The sequence below is a fragment of the Mesitornis unicolor genome, unplaced genomic scaffold (assembly GCF_000695765.1).
Source record: "Mesitornis unicolor isolate BGI_N332 unplaced genomic scaffold, ASM69576v1 scaffold24645, whole genome shotgun sequence".
Taxonomy (NCBI): Eukaryota; Metazoa; Chordata; class Aves; order Mesitornithiformes; family Mesitornithidae; genus Mesitornis; species Mesitornis unicolor.
In genome coordinates this window covers 111196-129687 of record NW_010187867.1, presented here as the reverse complement: position 1 = coordinate 129687, position 18492 = coordinate 111196, and the positions used below count along the sequence as shown (strand labels likewise).

The window sequence follows — 18492 nt, the reverse complement described above, 5'->3', positions numbered from 1 at the left end:
GGCTTTCCTATGCAATCATCCTGCCCGTGGCCAGAAGCATGGGACTGCTGAGCAGAGCCTGGCCTGACACCCTCCTGGTGATTCCTCTAACACTGTGATAGGATCAAGGATGTACCCGGAGCAGCAGTGTTTTCCTCTGCTGGTCCAGTATTGTAAATTCCCTTAAAGAGAATTTTTGCTTATAGCCTTGTATTGGTCCTAGAACGCAAAATACCTGTTCTGCCTACAGAGTGTCTGGCAGAGAATCTTATCTGATTCTTAAAGAAGTGAATCATGTAGTTATGACTCCATTTTTACAGCTCAGCTGATCAGAAATAATTAGATAGGCATTTGAGATTACAATATCGTTTCTGAGGATCAGTGTAGTTCCTGCATTTCACCAGTGGCTCCAGTCACTGCTGTTACCCACTCCCATCTGTTGTACCTTGGCCTGCCCTTTCTCTGCATGGGCTTCCCGAGACGACGTACGGTGACAGGAGTAAAACTCCTGCATTCCCTTCCTTTTGTCTGTGAGGCTGCTTTTCTCTTTGGGAAAGTTTTGGAGAGAAAAATACCCACTGCAGGTTCAGGACTATAGAAACAGGAAACAAGTGCTTTGTCCCTTTTGATTCGTGTCCAGCACACAAGTTTTTATGGCAGAAATCCAAGAATAATCTTCTCAGTTGACCATGCAGCCAAAACCGTGATGATCTCATTGCCAGTGGCCAGCGAGACGTAGATGGTGAGCTAATCAAAGGGGATTTTGTTTTTGCATTGCGTTTTTAAAAGATTGTGTGGGTTGCCTATCAACAGAGAGTCTGGACAAAGCACGTAGCATTTTTTCTATACATATTGCCAGTGCCTGATGAGTCTTTCCCAAAACTACAAAGGTTTGATAAGGGTGATTTTGTCTGTTTATTTTATCTTTCAGTTCTTATGTCTTTATTTTAATCACATGATGCAAGAAAATATTTTTATTTCCGTTTCTTATTTGCTTAAGTTTATTTCCTCAAGTTTCTTATTTCCTTATTTCCTCCTTATTTTGCTTAACTCAGCAGACCTCAGTTAACAGAAAAGATCAGCAAAACTGGTCAGTTGAAAATCTAGTAAGAATAAAGAAAACCTATTCCCTTTGAAACCAAAAATGGGGCAAAATACGACATTTTATTGAAGGAAGTATTTTCATTCTGGGGATTTCTAATGGAGTCAAGCTAATTGAAAATTTAAATCTTCATACTGTTTGAGATGGGTGTATTTTGTGTCGGATCCCAGTGGATGGACCTTGATGCTCCCCATCCCTTATCTTGATTTTGATCTACTACTTGCTAAAACTCTTAAACATTAATTGAAGTTGAGAGAGAGAGAAAAGAGAGCCAGTTATTAAGGCTGTGAAACCTTTCCTGTAGGACAGGTTACAGGTGGGACATCTGTGCCCCAGTCATTGCGCCCATCACCAAATTCAGTGTGAACTAGAGCAGTGTCGAGAGTTACCCTGCTGGTGCAGGTCCCTCATGTTTGCATCTCCTGGGGCAGGAGTGGCTGAACCAACCATTCCTGAGCCCGATGTGTGTGGAAGCTGCCATGTAGCCATTACTGCGTGTCCTTCCCTGGATGGATAGCCCTCTGGTTTTTCCTTGTATTAATTTTCAAATGATCTTCTGATGACTGAAACTACAGAAAACTGAAAAAAAATACATGTATGCCTAAGAACCCTCTTATTTTCCCAAGCCATGCTTCAACAGAGCACAAGCACAGTCAGCAGCCTGTTGAGCTACCACAGCTGAATTTTTCTGGTGGATTTCTTTTCCAGGGAGCTGGGCAAGTTTCTGCATTGCCCAGAACATCAATAATTCTTTCAGCTGATAGGCAGCTGTTGGAAAGCTTGGCTGTAAAGATGACATCAGAAAAGTGGGACCATCGTCTTTTGTTATTGTTCCCGTCTTTATTTTCCAGTCAAGACAGCAAACCTGAACTCTGTCTAGAGGGAAGCGTCCCCATGGTTTCACTGTGGGTCACAACAAGAAGCAGAGCATATCTCCAGGCAAAAGGAACATGGGAATGTAGAGACATTTAGAAAAATAAACCTGGTGGATTTTGTTTTGCTGACACTGTTTTTGAAAGGATCCCTTTGAGGTTACTAATACGCAGGATGGGCGCAAACACTGAGGCGGAGAAGCCGTTTCCTTATCGCTGCTCCTGGTTTTGGAATTTCCAGGCCCCCACCCCAACTCTTTCCACCCCCCTCGCCATCCCCAAAATAGTTTTCATCCACTCCTCCTTTGAAACTGCAGAGAGATCTGAGCAGAGCCCTGGCTGGCCTGGGGTAAGTTCTTGCTTTAGTCAGACAGAGAGTAAAGATGTTTGCAGGGGATGTGTAGCTACAAGGAGAACAGAGGCTTTTGTAGGCACTCATCAGTTGCTCCCTGGCAGCATGGCTGGTCACCCCGAGCAAGGACTCTTGTCTTTTGAAGTGGGGTTAGTGACATAAAAGCATGCTTCAGGGTAAACATGCTGCTGTTATCTTACTCTGTAAAAAATACATCATTTACTTGAAGACTGTGCCATGAATGGAGATTAACGCTGGAGCATCCCATGACTGCCATTTGCTATGTCTGGTGCTTCCACGGTAAAGATGCCCATGAATAGCTGTAGGGGGTGTGTGACTGGGCTCCCCGTGCCCAGGCTTCGTGCACCCGTTGCTTGTTGCTGTCTCCCCCTGCTCAGCAGTGCCTGCCCAAGCCACAGCAGCCACTACTCCCATGCACTGCAGCAATGAGAGCCTGCTGGGAAACTAGCACTTGCCTTTTAGCTACGGACATTTAGCTGTGCATTTAATTAGCATGAAAGAGTAAATGATATTAAAACCTTCTCCCTTTGAAGTTCAGAAAGGCTTCAAAATTATCGCAGTAGTTAGGCAATAGTTTTGCTTATATATGAAACGAGATCGAGCTTTATGGGAGCCCTCAGCAGTCAGTCTGTGAATCTATCTGATGTAGAGATCTGGAGGGGAGTTTTTCATCTGAACAGGTCCGGTGAGTGCTTTAAGTGTCTCTGTGGACATTAGCATGAAATGGAAATCCTCCTCTACAGCTGGAGTTCAGAAGCTGTCACAGCTCCTGTGTCATACATGGAATGGCAGCGGCGTGGGCTCCTGGGCTGGGCACCCCCTCCAAGTCCTGTGCAGCCGGAAGCCGGTGGTTCCAGGCAAGGAGCAGGTCTGGGCCGCAACACTGGGACAGGCCCAGTCCCGCTGCCGAGCATGGCCAGGCAGAGGAGTCCTGCCCATCCTTGCTAACAAGAAAAAGCAGCTGAAGTACACAGGGGTTTGCAGAGCCCTGGAAGGAAAATCAGTTTGCATTTTAGCAGGGAAATCTCATCAGTAAAATGGTCTGGAAGGAGCTGATTGTTTGCATGCTCACACTGTCATCTCACGTACCTCCCTCTAAGTACCCTTCATCCTTGTGCTTTCTGCCCAGGACAGAGACTTGTTTCCACCTGCCCGCCTTGTCACTGCCACATCCCGCCAGCTTCCCCTGCCTGCATCTTGCCCCCACAGCAGCTACACCCCATCTGCGCCAGGTACCTGAAGAGCAAGAGGCGATGCTGCGGGAGTTAGCATTCATGAGTGCTTTTTCCTGCCAGCAGATCCAACTTGCCTTACTTCCCACCTTCTGGAAATATTCCCCCAGACTGGTGTTATCAACACAATTAGCATTTCAAAATTCTCTGCTTGCAGGTGCTGGTTTTAGAAAAGCTAATGGCAGTCTTATACAATGTTGAGCAATCTCGTTGGCATCAATTTCTTCTTAATCCCCTGTTTAAGCTGCAAACCGAAATATGTTTTTTTCTTTTCAGTATTGTGTACAAAGTAAATAATCCTGAATAGCAGCCTGAATAGGCTACATTAAAGATAATGACGCCAAAATTAGTCTTTTTTTTCCTCTTATACACGTCGGGAATTCACAGTTGCTTTATGACGGTTTCTCCTCCCACTGCTTGTTTTTCTTTAACTGTCTTATTTAGCTGTTACTGCTATGGCTGCTGCCAAGGGGATTGTGGAGTGAGAATGACCCTTAGTCACAAGCCGTGAGTCCCACTGCCCATCTTCCCCAGGTGTCCCAGATACCCATTGCTGTCAGGACAGAGAGCTGACTTGTCTTGAAATACAAGTACATGAAAGTTTGACTTCAGGTGTTTTTAAGAGTGTCTGCAGCCTGTGAGCATTAGCCGTGCCTGAACAGACATGTCACGATCCCTTGCTTGCACCGACCCTAACGTCATTTCACAAGTGCTGCTGTGGCTGGTGCTGCCCCTCCGCGCCGGCCGCGGTGAGCACAAGCTGTCCCAGCCACAACCTGAGTACACACCCCTGTCCTGGGTGGGCTGGGGCAGGCCCCTCAGGTGCTCTGAGCTGCTGCAGTGACAGAGGGATGGTGCTGGAGGCAGCGTGGTTAATGCTGGTTTAGGGAGAGCTGGTCGCTGGTGCAGTCGTATGTAGACACTCGCTCTGTGCCCGGCATGGACCATTTCCTGCCCTCTGGCAGTCTTCTAGCCTTGGACTAGTCAATCCCAAAGAAGTTCTTTTTCCACACAGAGATGTATTTTCCCCAGGACACTCTACTCCCTCATAGCTCAGTCAGGACTGAGCTCCCGTTGCTGGTGTGTTTGCATATGCCACGAGGCTCAGCTGCCTTCTGTTTTACCTCACTGTGTGGTCTAAAACCCCCTATAGCACCAGGTAACACGTCCCCCTTCATGTGACCCTTGCAAACCCTCTTTTCTTCAAAGCACACCAGGCAACATTGGCCAGTGTTCTTAAAACTGAGCATCTGCAGAAGAGGGGCTGCAGCTGCTCATCCTGAAAATTTAGACATGCCAAGTTGCAAGTCAGGCACCTGGTTTTAGGAAAACCCTTACAACCTTTACGTGCTGCGCAGTCCATGTTGCATGTTTCTGCTGTCCACATGCTCGCCCTGCTCATCCCTTGTCTTTTGCTCTCTGCTCTCACCGTCTTGATTTGCAACCTTTCCCTGGGCAGGCTGTTGCTCTTGTCTGGGGCTGCTGGGTCAGGAATGAAGCCCTGCACAAGTGCATTGACAAGGAGTCAGGGAATTAGGCTCTAGGCCCAGTTTTGGCTGGGAGCGAAGCCCGCTGAAGTTAATGGGACTCTTCCTGTTGATGTAATGGGCTTTGGAGCAGACCTGGCCTTCAACATTCTTCAGAGCAGTGGTTCCAACGTGAACCTTTGGCACTGTGTGAATAGTAGGTAGTTATTTTTGTATATCCTTTCCAAAGGCCACAACTTGTGTTGGCAGTCAGTGCTCCTAAATGTGCAGAGCTGAGACTGCCAGCCTCAAATGAAGGAACAAAAGCAATAGCATAAGTTTCATGTGGCTGAGGGGAATCATTTCCATGTCATTTCATCCAACTTGATATAAAGAAGGAATTGGTTGTCAACAGCATTTCCGATCCCAGGGGAAGGGAGGCTTTGACAGAATCCCCTAGTGCCTGTCTAAGATATGCTAGGATGTTACACACAATAAGTTTATGTTTTTCCGAAGGGAAGTGAAGGCATGTATTTCTCATGGGTGTTATTTTTCTGTTATCGCACCATTTAATATCCCTTTTCTCTAGCAGAAGAGAAATTTGTACTTTCATCTATTCCTACTACAAAACAGGGACTACTTAGGGATGCACAGGGGACATTTGCTACTGCCCATCATTCTGGCTTTTCGGAGAGCTAAGGCCACACCAGCCCCTGTGTCCTTTGCCAGGGTGCCCTGAAGGCACTCAAACTGGGGTCACACACACAGTTTCCGTCCTGAAACACTTCTCCAGTGAGGCTGCTTGCTAACTGGGAAGACCTTGATGTAGGGTCCCTGTAAATTCACAATTATGCCTATTTTTATTTTTCTTTCTGGTAATGCAAAGCATCTTACTTAATGTTCCCACCTACCGTCTTCTGTGCAGTTTACTTTCAGTATATTTTCTCTGTGCTGTAAGCTTCTGAACTTTTCTATAATGTAGAAAATACTTTAGGGAGTTTGTCGTATGGATACTCGTAGACTTCTTATTTCTACTCATAGAAGTAAAGCTTTGTAGTACTTACGGCAGTGGTTTGGAAGGGACAATATTCATACACTGATATTTTATGCATTTTCAATCTGTTTCCATGGTGGTGAAGGCATGCATGCAAGGAATGGACTCTGCACTGCAAGACTAGAGACTTGCTGAGGCAAACTGAAGCTTAGCACAGAACCATGCATCTCACTTCTATGGACATCTATCGATTTTTTACCGCTGTTTGCTCAGTGGGAAGCGTGGTTTGGATTCCAGCTCTGCTCAGGCAGCAAGTATTGTCTGTGATCTCTGCTGCTGTAAGCTGCTGCTACTTATGTGCTTCTGCCATCCAGGTGGTGGAGAGGACGCTAAAAGTATGGCATCCTCATCATTAATTCAAGGCTTAGTACTGGACTAGGTGTGTATCAACTCCCATGTGTGAAGACATGGCTGGAAGCAGTGGGGGATGGAGCTTCGATCACTCAAAGGCACATTACCAAGCAGTGGCTCTACCTGTGTCCATGCTTGCTTCTTAGGAGCTGGGAAGAGCAAGAGATTATTTGAACCTATGAGATGTCCTTATTCTACATTTTGCTAGCCAACGAGTTTGCATGGCTGTTAATTCCAGATGCATTGTAAAGCAGAATTAGAATAGGTGTGGGTTGGGCCGTCCATCCATGAAAGAAAGCTCTGACACTAAAGTATCTGTATGAAATATTCAGCTTTGATATGCAGTGTTAAGACCTTTATATAGAATAAACCAAAAAAGTGTTAAGTATTTTATTGCTGCCTACTTAAAAAACAAACAGGAAGATCCTTTCTGGCCAGGTACCGCCACTGCCAAACACGCATTTCAGTTAAACTTTGCTGTGTTTACATTTCTAGATGATAAAATTATTTGGTTTATGGACTGTCAGAAGATAGAAAGCTGATATTAACGTCTAAGATTTGATTGGGTTTGTTGTAAAGATAATCATGACACAATGACTAATAAATTCTTAGTTATTAGTGTATTTTAGATAAGTTTGAGCTTTTGTCAGCCTTCTATTTTCTTTGTAATGAATTGGGATACGTGATTGCCATTAAATCTTTTCATTAGTTTGATGGATGACGAAGATGAGTACTTCTGTTTTTAAGGAGCCTATTCAGCAAGGACAGTGACACAAGTGACAACAGTCTGCTTTCATTTCTACCTTCTGGAGATGTCTTCTGTGGAAAGCATACATAAAATAATATTGCCAGGATATACACGCAGTGTGCGGGGACTCTAATGCATGTTTCTTCTCCTGTGCACCTGTGCGGCCATCCAGAATCCTCTTGGTCCATTCACTGAGGTGTCAGTTGTGAAGAGTTTTTTTAGTCTTTCCACCTTGTTATTGATTTAGCTTGGCTGTATCAGCTTTTGAAAGACCCTTTTATGATCTGTTCAGGATATTTATGTTGCCCTCGGTACCGCACTATCTCTGCATCTGTACCCATTGTTCCACAATGTACGTGTGAGTGCCATTACCCCCACTTTGTGGAAGAGAAGTGACAGCGTGACAAAAGCCATTGGTACAAGGGTTTTAGGAGCAAACCCTGCAAAAGGATGGATTGAATCCTGTCTTTCTACTTGCTCTGTCCTGCATTTTCCTTTTCCAGGCTGTACAGGCAGCAGTGGCTTGTGCTGCTCAGGCCCAGTCTGTCTGCTCAAGGCCTGCATGTCTCCTCTGCCAGCACAGCTTGTGTTTGTGGGGCTCTTTCAGGAAGGCTCCTGCACTTGGCTGCTTTGCTGAAGCCGGGCAGACGGTGGGTGAGAGCACCTGTGACAGCAAAGCCTTACGTGTGTAAGTATTCATCTGCTCCAAAGAGTGAAGTGTCACTGGAGTTTCTCCTGTGTGGCATCACTCGAAGGGTGTTTCACACCCCTGACTGAAGCCATCTTGCATCTGCCAAAATGACGGGGACTTTTTATAGCTGTATTGTAAGACCTCTGAAAAGTCAGATTGTTAGAGCCTTTTTCACAGAGTAACAGATTGGTTGTGCTTGTGTATCATAGCTGCATATGGCAGGCATGTCAGACAGTGAGAGGACATAAAGTATTACTGCTCCATAAAATAGTACTTACTGATACTATTTTTCTCACATTTCTGGCAGTAATCATTTGAAAATTCCATGGAGTATTCTGTCTGTGAATCTCAAAACTCATATATTATCATGTATTTAGGGCTTAATTCAATTCCCAATAAAGACAAAGACAAAATTTCCACTTTCTTTATTGCACTTGTTCCAGACCCTCAAAGCGAATGTTGTCTGTTGAAAGTAGAATAGATACTAATTTGGTCCCATAAAACCACAGATTGTTTCAACTTTCCACAAATTTCTGAATGAATGGATGATCAGATCCCGTGATGCTGTTCTCAGACTCACTGGGGATATGAAAGAGGCACTTGTCCGTCTGCCTGTATAGCCATGCTGCTCTTTTGTTGCCTGTAGTACACATGCTCAGCTCCTTTTTACTCTCTTTTTATTTTAGTGCTCTGCAACAGGGCTGCACAAAGCCGAACTGGCCTTTAAAGCACAACTTCATTTTGCAGCTATACGTCTGGGCCTGGTTTTCTTTTGTGCTGCCCGCAGAACAAGGAGGCTGTGTGGTATCTGACACTGGGCTTTTTCCAGTGATTTATTAACTGTGTCAGAATAGCAGTTGTGAATGCTGGGAAGCTCTTGCATATTGTGACAGTTGCTATTGATTATGACAGTTTGTAGACTGGTGCGTTGTCAGACAGTGGATCGTATTTTGTCTTCTTACTATACATACCATGGGCTGTAGATCATAGTGTTTTCTTAAGAAAAGCTCCCATTGTCCAGCGTTGTGGCTGGTATGAGGGAACTTCTGTAGCGTATTGTGCAGCAAATAGCAAAATAGTTCAGACTCCCTATAGGACTGGCAGGCAAATGTCAATTGCTTTAGTAAAAAAAAAATGCATAATTCTGCTGCTGCCATTTCAGGGGAGCGAGCCGTGTGGTTGATACAAGTAGGTAAATTGGTCTGAGGATGACATTTATGAACGTACGGCGCATCCTATATTGTCTGTTGGCCAGAAATCCACAGACTGTGCAGGAGGATGAGGTTGCAATGAGGATTTTGGCTACCAATAATTTTTGAAGGTTGCTTTGGGTCTTGATGGAGGCTGAAACGAAACATTCCTAGAATGAGTCTGAGAAAGGGGAGATAAAGATTTCTGCAGACCTGGGAGAAAGTGAAAGCCAACACGTGAGCTGCTGTGAGGGGCACATCAAACAGATCTCCCCAAATAATGACCCCTTCTGACTGTTTGGTTTTAGCTGGGCAGTACTAAAGTAGCACACAGGAGAAAAGATTTTTTTATTTGCCTAAAAGCTGCTTCAGTGTGGAAAAAAGTCAACAGCTGAGCTTTTACAGATAACCTAATTGGGAGGAGGGAGTCAAAAGCCTTTTGGTCAGTTATGCTGCTGTAATTTACTATATCGCTACTATATTATTGGAGGAAAAATCTTCCAACAATATCTTTCTTATGACAACAAAACAGCACTTCAGGTGTAGCGGTGACAGTGAATAGGAAAAGACCAACTTTGATTTTTCTGGTTTTGAAAAATCTTTTATAAGGACCATAATGTCATAAACTGTGAGATAGTAAACCTTAGGAAAATGACCTTTAGCAATCTGTGCTATTAGAATTTTGATCTCACACTGGGTTTAAATTGATTCAGATGCAGTTTCTGCTGCGATTTTACATTGATGTGATTCAAAATCCATTTCCGGAGGAACCTTATGGTTTAATTGAAATAAATGTCTTTGCAGGTCACTTGTGAAATGATTATGTCTGGGATACTCTGAGCCAAGGCTGTAGCACTGCGCTGGGACCTGAGGGAACTGGGTTCAGTTCTTAACGCCCCTGTGGGCTTCAAATTGGCCACTCAAATCAGTTCATCTCTCTCTTGAGATGAACTCACCCCATTTCTGGTTGTTTATTTAGACTGTGAGAAGGAACATTTCCTTTCAGAAGCCACTCTTGATCTCTCCTGGGATTTCTAGATGCTGCTGTAATGCTAACCATATTTTCTGTAATGTGATCTGTATTTTCTTAGTGAGTCTTTAATGTTAGCAAGGAGACTGAATTAAACTAAGTGGTTTTGTTTCAGTGGTGACACAACTTCCTATTTAATGCTCACATTGAATTTAGTTTAAGTATAGCAGTCATTGTGTCATAATTAAGCTTCACAATGAGAATGCTCCGGAGTTTGTACATGCACAGCACTACTATAAGCCTCAGGGTGTACTGAGATTTTACAGTGGCATCTCTCAGTCCAGTGACACATATTAGTGCTATAGTTATGTATTTAAGGGTTTTATTGCAGAAAATCCACGGCAATATCAGAAATGCTTTAAAGCAAGGATAAAATGGAAGAATCTTTAAATGTCTGGTTTTCATTACAGGCATATTTTATTCAGTTATTTTCTAATTTTCTTAAAGGATTTTGAAGAAGTTAGATGTGAGGAATAAAAAAGTTCGGATGTTCAAATGCGAAGTCTTGTTTCCTTAGGTGACGTTTATCTAAAGCTCTGGTCACAGTTCTCTGTGTGTGCATAGTTCTGGCTCATTGAGCCTTAGACCACGCCTGGAGGAGATAATTTTGGTGGTGTGCTGTGAAAAGCAGCAGCTCCTCAGCAGCAGTTGTAGACTAGCAGTGACTCGTATGAAGTTCCATCTATGAGAGGCCCCTTCCCCTTGCTGTCCCCTTTGCCGTCCTGACCCCTCAGACTGTCCGTTCACTCACAAGCCCTTGCTGGTTGTTTGCCTGGGATGTCCTCCTGGTGTTCTGGGCTCTCTGAGATGTGCCTGGTCTTTTGAGTTGCAGTTCTTAAGAGATTTTGTTTTGTTTTCTTGAGTAAAGGCATTGGTGTCACTGCAGAAGGTGGATATGTTTCCCTCTCCCGTCACGGTGCCTTGAAGTGCCTCGCAGGTCTGTTTTATTTCCAGGAGATTGAGGGAGCCTCCTTGTCCATAGTTTGAAGCCTGCTTTCTGACATCGCTGTTATCTTATTTTCTTCCCTTCAGATGGTGTCCACAGTGTCACAGCAGTCTGCACCCTGCGTGTCACCATCATCACGGATGACATGCTGACCAACAGCATCACGGTGCGGCTGGAGAACATGTCCCAGGAGAGGTTCCTGTCTCCCCTCCTGTCGCTGTTTGTGGAGGGGGTGGCCACGGTGCTCTCCACCACCAAGGACGGCATCTTCGTCTTCAACATCCAAAATGACACAGACGTTAGCTCCAATATCCTGAACGTGACCTTCTCGGCCTTGCTTCCCGGTGGCATTCGAAACAAGTTCTTCCCCTCTGAGGACCTGCAGGAGCAGATCTACCTCAACAGGACCCTCCTGACTATGATTTCCACGCAGAGGGTGCTGCCCTTCGATGACAACATCTGCTTGCGCGAGCCCTGTGAGAACTACATGAAGTGCGTCTCGGTCCTGAAGTTTGACAGCTCGGCCCCGTTTATCAGCTCCAACACCGTCCTGTTCCGGCCCATCCACCCCATCAACGGGCTGCGGTGCCGATGTCCCCCGGGCTTCACAGGTGACTACTGTGAGACAGAGATTGATCTCTGCTACTCCAACCCCTGTGGAAGCAATGGGCTGTGCCGGAGCCGAGAAGGGGGCTACACTTGTGAATGCTACGAGGACTATACTGGTATGTGTTTATCTTATCTTTGACCCATGATTTATATGTTAGACCATCAGCCAGGCCAGCTCTGTGTCAAGCTGAAATAGCTGACATTCTTAGTCAAAGGGAGAAAAACCCCTGGCGCTGCCTTCTGGCTGGGAGAAGGCTTGTGAGTGTCACACATCACTTTGAGTAAGTCACCTATCTCTGTGTACTCATGATGGCAGGAACCGCGCATTGCTCCAGGCCGTGCAAGGGGGCTAACAGCTGCTCAAGCAACTCCTGTTGTGTGAATTTCTGCTCAAAACACTTTATGCAAATGCATTTCTTTTATCTGGAAGGAAGAAGGTGGGACACCTTTCCCGGTTCATGGTTTTGCATGTTAATTCCTTCCTGGCCCTTTGGCAGTCCCCTCCCACCAGGGCATAGTGGGGGTGCGCAGCCTCAGTAGGAGGTTGTCAACCCATGGTTGTAAAAAAGCGCAAAGCATGGGATCGTTCATGGTCCCAAGAAGCTGCAGTAATACACATTTATGGGAAATACTGCGAGTCAGCTCCAGTTTGTAAACGTCCAGATAAACTCCAGAAGATCGTAGCTTCTGCCAGGCCTGTCTCCAGCAGCCTGCTGAGGAACGTACTTTGCCTCATCATGAACTTGACAGCTAATAAAGATCAAAGTGCTGCTTCTCAAAAACTCCTGAGGAGCTGTGGAAGAATATTAGCTGAATGTTTTCTGGTGCTTTAGTAAAGTCAGTGGGATTATTTATGTATTTGAAATTGCATATGCATTTCAGCGTTGTGCACTGACGTGCTGCCGGCTGTAACTCATGCTGCCGGCTCAGCAATGTCTGTCACCCCCTCAAACGAGGAGTGAAGCAGAGGAGGCTGTTCCCAATGTTGTCTCTCACTGCTGAAGTTATAAAAAATTGAAAACATAAATTATTTAAGTCTCCATGCAAAAGAAATTACATGATGTGGATGTCTACTGGGATGGTTCCAGCTCTCTAGGTGGAATGGTTTTCCTTCACTTTCTGTGGCTTTTGGCTCCGGGCTGTAATTGGAAATGTGAGGGTGGGAGGAGCCAGCAGTCAGTGAGCAGGGAGGTGGCAGCACCAAGTGAACTGGGCTTTCCCTGGCAAGAGGGACAGGAGATGCTCCCCAAGCTCAGCATGGGGCCCAGGGCAGCAGGACCTTCCTAAGGGGATGGAGATGAACTTTTTCCCTGACTGGTGAAACCCTGAACAGAGCTGTGAGGTGGTTGGAATATTTGGTGTTTGCTGAGGAGTGATTTTCCTGCCAGGCTTCTTGTGAATGATTTACACAGTGAAATGCATTATAAAGTCCATTATCCATTGCATAAAGCTAATGCAAAATACGTGCAGCATTGAGCATTACAGAATAGATTTTATGACCAGTTAATTTCATTTAACATCTTTATGTACTGTAAATAGGAATGGTTAGAAGTAGCAAATTTCATTAAACAAAGATATACATTATAATTCATCCATGTCTTAGGCATTGAAATGATATGCATTCCTGAATCTAATTATGAGTATCTCTTGCTAGAAATCTTCATGAAAAAAACTCTAAATATGCTTAAAAAATGGAAGAGAATAATCTTATATTAATAATTGATGAACATATTTAATAATTAATGCTGTAGTCAGAACAGACACAGTACGTATTTAGAGGAGAGGCACCATATTATTCATACACAAAGAAAGATTTTATCTATAACTGTATTTTCCGTGCATAGTTGTTGAGTTAAAAATTAACTGTCCTTCTGCTAGGATATTAGAGTCATGAGAAGGTAAGGAGTGAGCACTGCTTATAGCCATATCATCTTTAGGTTTCAGAGTTAACCATGCTTCATTCTTTGGAAGAATGGTTCGGGTCATGATCACAGTTGGGTTGGCCAGGGGAATACACACCCAACCATGATCAAGAGGGCCCTGGAATCCCGTATCTTCTAAATTGATACAAATTATATTGAACATTTTTTATTTATTGCTTAATTACTGCAGTATATAGATATACTCTGTGACTGGTTTATGTTACATTAGTGCCTTTAGACTCAATGTTCATGACAATATTTTTCCCTCAAACCAAAATTTTTCCATACACACTTACCCACATATGGTGGTCATTGGTTGGTCTTCATCTCCTTTACAGAACAAGGTGGAAATGTTATCAACAAGTAATCTATTACCAGAAGTATTTTATGAAGATCCATTATTGAATCTTGTCCTAATCTCCCTTAAGTTCTGTCAGTTACCTATGATTTTTGTCCTTTCTTTAAATGCTTTCATATCCATTTGCAATTTCAGTTTATATCTATTAGTCATAATACTGTGTTTTCAGCTTGTATATAAATATTTCTTGTTTGCAGCGATCCAGATTTTAGATCTATTCAATATTTAAACAGCATAGGTTGGTTTGAGTAGTAGCAGTGTGTAACGGCCCATGTAATGCAGAGATCATAAACTGGAATGAGCTGAGAATTGCTAAGGCCAAAAGTTGGGAGATTCTGGTACTACTGAAATGTTACCACGGTATGAACTCCGTGTAGTAACATACCAGTATGACGTACTTATGTATCTTTGAATTGTAATGAATGGTAATAGTCAATGAAATGCAGCCTTGCTCTGGGAGCTCTCACATTTCCAATTCCCAATTAAGAGCCTATGTAGAAAAGTAATTACAAGAAAATGCTAAGATCTGTCATCTCTCAGAGGAGATATACTGCAACTCGATGAGAAATCACTACATAATCATAACCCTGTGCTGAATCTATCTGACTGGTCACCTGTTAAGAATAGAGCGCTTATTTCCTGTAGAAGATAATTATGTTCTCTCTTAATCGGATGGAATTTCCCCCCATTTTTCCACCCTGCTTTGAAGCCCTCCATTTGTTTTGATGTAATTGTTACTCATTTATACATGATGAAAGTTTCTCAGTCTTCAGGAGTCTTCTGTTACGGGCACAAAGGTAAACTGAACTTCTACAAGGTATTTCTGAAACCTGATTACTGGCTAGTTTGGGGTGATTTGGAAATAGCTTCACTTCCTGTGATGTAAGGAGGTGAGTGAAGAAGGACACACATGTTTAATAATGTTTTTTTCAGAATAGTGACCCCTTTAAATGCTTTTCTTTATATACAAATTAGTGTAGAGAAATTAACAGTGTACACACTAACAGTCATGCCACTGATGGCAGAGATTGATGGAAAAGACTCTGCTGGGACTGTGCATGCCTAAAGGGTTAAAGGGTGTAATTCAAGTTAAACAAACAAATTTAATGAACTTGAACACTGTGGAAGGCCTGTGTAATTTTTCCAGCTGTATGTCATGTATCTCTGAGTGCTTCAAAAGCAGCTGAGATGAATTATAGGGGAATGGCTGCCTCAGTAGTTTCTGAATTAGCTGTACTTCCAGCCCAGTCCTGATGCCTCCTATCGGATATACCGCTGCAGTCATAAGTTGACACCTTTTTGGTGAATTTCCCTGATTCCTGCCCTGCCGTGAGTGGGTGCCTCTGCCATCGCTGGGTCCTCCTGCAGTGCTTCCTGCAGTTCAGTGCCTGTGGTCCCTCTGCTCAGCAGCTGCCACTACCATTCTCCTCTACAGCTGTACTCGCAAAAGGTGAAATTTGATTTGCATAGAGCAAAAGCACTCCAAGGGGAAAACAAATCCACCCCCGAAATAGGGAAGAGATTTAATGTTCTCTGTTACTCTTGGCACAGGGCATTCTCTCTGCCTCCTTTGCTACCTAACCCCTAGCAAGGAGCATTTTCTAGGGAAAAAGATCATCAGAGAATTTCCCATATCCTCTGCATCTCTCCTTGGATTTCACTTCAGAGAGGGGAGAAATCTTAAGTGGCTGTAAATCTTCTAGTAATCAAATACAGCAATTAGAGATCTTTTATGTGTTATACTTTTTCCCTCCTAATTTATTTTTGTGATACTATATTGTCATGAGGAATCGTGACATCTAATGTGACTGCTGTGAATTCCAGCTTTGTGTTATGAGAAGGTAATTATAGCTGTTTTCACAGCATCGTGCCAGAAGTCCCTATTCATGTTGTTTAGTAAGTTCTTAGCATTTGGCTCTTGCAAACATATAGTAGCATAAGTAAATACGAAGATTTGCTTTTGCCTTATCTTTACTTATATCCATTCTCCAGATAGTAATTTCCCAGCTCGGTCTGATACCAGAATCTCATTTTTCAGACCAGAGAGATTAATTTTGGAGAATTTCAGCTTTCAAGTAGAGAAATCTGGCAGCCAGGGCGGCTGTAATGAGTGTTTTATCTTAGGTGAGAGGGTCTGAAATTCCATTCTCAGTTACACCTCTGCAGCTCCACTGGAGCAGTGGGACCACAGGTGTGCAACAGCCAAAATGCTGTACAGCAAACCTTCATTTGATTTCTGCAGATTTAACTCCTTGTTTAGCTTGTGAAAGGCCATGGTTTTGTAACAGCAAGGCTGAACAAAGATTATCCTTACAGGATGGTGGGACTTTGCCAGCGCTTTCAAACAGCTGTGACCAAGTTTGTCTTTGCCACAAAACACCAAATAAGAAATTCTGCCATTCCAAAACACTCCAGTAAATGTAGGGACATTGTCTACAGCATGGGACAACTTCATGGATCATCTCTCTGATACCTGATTCAGTTGTTAAGGCGCTGCAATGAAGGCACTGAAATGTTTTGTATCGTTGCTGCTTTAACGGTGTCCCTTGGTCCAGGTCTTCAGAGTTGTGCTCCTGGGTTCCAGATGCATTTATGTAATAGACAAATGAAAACAGTGGCAACCTCTAATGCTAGTAAAACAGTATATTTATTTTCAAGAGTTTTAATTACAGCTGTTAGGGTGCTGGGTGATTTGCACTATTTTCAGAATTTAAAGACTGTATCTTTTCCCATTCGCAAAAGTCCTAACAGCTTTCTATCAAGTTTTTCTGCTGATCCTGGAAGCAAAAAAGTTTAGTGCTGACTATCAGCCTTTTTATAACTTTTGTTGTTTCTTAGTGCCTTTTCTTGCAATATCTCTATGGCAGTACCATGAGAAAGCTTATGTAGGGTGGTTGCAGCCTGATGAAGGTCTGTATAACGTTGCAGGTCTAGAATTTTTCCTTCTTTTTCAGCAGTGCTATGCCATGCTGTTGTTTTGATGTTTGTAGTGAAACTAAGTGTTTATAACTGCCACACAGTTTCCCTTTGATTGCTGTGGACCTGTCACTCTGTGCACCTGAGATAACTTTTTCACATCTGATGGGGAGATACGTGATTGTTTGCTTTCCTTATGACTGGTACTCCTTAGTTTTGTTCTCTGCACACATGTGCCAGCACAGCCTTTACCATCAGTCTTCAACTTTCTGTCTCATCAGCACAAAATTTTTGTGAGAAAAGGCCTCTCCTGCCATTATGAATAACCAGACATCTCCGTGGGTGGCAAACTGTGCCCCTGTGGTTGGCAGCATTTGTATATGGACAGGTTCCTCTGCTTCCTCTCATCCTGTGGCCTCTTCCAAGCCCCAGAGGCCTGGAGCTCTGGGGCAGCTGGCAAGAACCCCAGAGCAGTGCAGGTCAGCAGAGCTGAACTCCTCCAAACAGTTTTCAGAGCATGACTGGTGCAAAAGCTGGAAACGCCTATCATTTTCTCTTTTTATGATCTTCACCGCTCAGCTGGGTACTGTGAGACGTAGCATCTCATAAATCTTACTCTCAGTGCTTTGAAGTTTTCCCGTATGACCATTGCATTTACTCATGCCAAAAAGCAATGAACCCCAGATGCCATTTCATGAGCTGACTTGATATCTAAACATGTAAGGAACCCGTACAACCTATTCTTTGCAATTAGCCATGGATAATAAGTCTTCCATTGGCTCTTGGGCAGTGCGTGCTGCATTTGAAGAGCACGGCAGTCAATTGTGATACTTATTTTCCTTTCTCTCCTTTTAGCACAATGTCCATTTTTGTGTTATAAATTCCTGAAAATAAGTGTTGGATATTCAGATTGAGAGGTACCACTTGGCAAAGTTCTTGCTTTTAGGTCTATATATGGTCAGAGAACTATGACTTCAGATCATTACAAGCTGTACCTGTAGAAAACATGTTTCATCTAAGGATCACTATGGATTCTGCAAAAGTTACTAACAGCAAAGGAAGCCTCTGAGACACCCCTTTGAGCAAAGGAAGCCTCTGAGACACCCCTTTGAGCAAGGGGATGCTGTTCCCCTCACCAAAGGGGAAGCTGAGGCACCAGCATCTCTTCCAGGTCACATAAAAGCAGTCAGTGACAAGTCTAGAGCAGCTGAGGCAGCTCTTCTGCACCGCTCCTGGTCTGCCCACAGCTGGAAACCTGGGGCAGATGCCCTTGAAAGACGTCTCTTTCCTCACACAGACTCAACAGAAGCCGGTGTGCCCACTCATCCGCTGTGTTTAACTCAGAGATCTGTGGTGCATGTTAAAACAGGTCCTTGCTTGTGCTTGTGGCAAATCTCACTGTTAATGTGTGCAGGGATGGGGCCAGAGTGCCCCATGGCTGGACCCAAGTGATCCTGGGTTGTTCCCGAGGCTGTAGCCCAGATAGCATGACTGCATGGCTGCTTGCTCCAGAAGATAACTGAAACAGTAAAGACATAGTAAAGTTGAGTTTTTATGTAATGCAGTCAAAAGCTGAAGTCCATTAAACTTCTAAATATTGTAATGTTTCTGTTGATTATATTTCTGTCCATGCCACCAGTTCATAGGAGGAGA

At 43.8% G+C, this 18492-nt stretch overlaps 1 protein-coding gene across 1 annotated transcript in view; it reads left to right on the top strand.

Moving 5' to 3' along the window:
* Positions 1 to 11120: 11120 nt before the first annotated feature.
* The window catches only part of CELSR1 (cadherin, EGF LAG seven-pass G-type receptor 1), a gene marked incomplete at its 5' end in the record, with an annotated part of 93801 nt that continues 86429 nt past the window's right edge, over positions 11121 to 18492 (top strand). The window contains one exon of the mRNA XM_010185613.1: positions 11121 to 11759. Within this exon, the coding sequence (XP_010183915.1) occupies positions 11121 to 11759 (639 nt within the window). The remainder of the gene's footprint in view (positions 11760 to 18492) is intronic.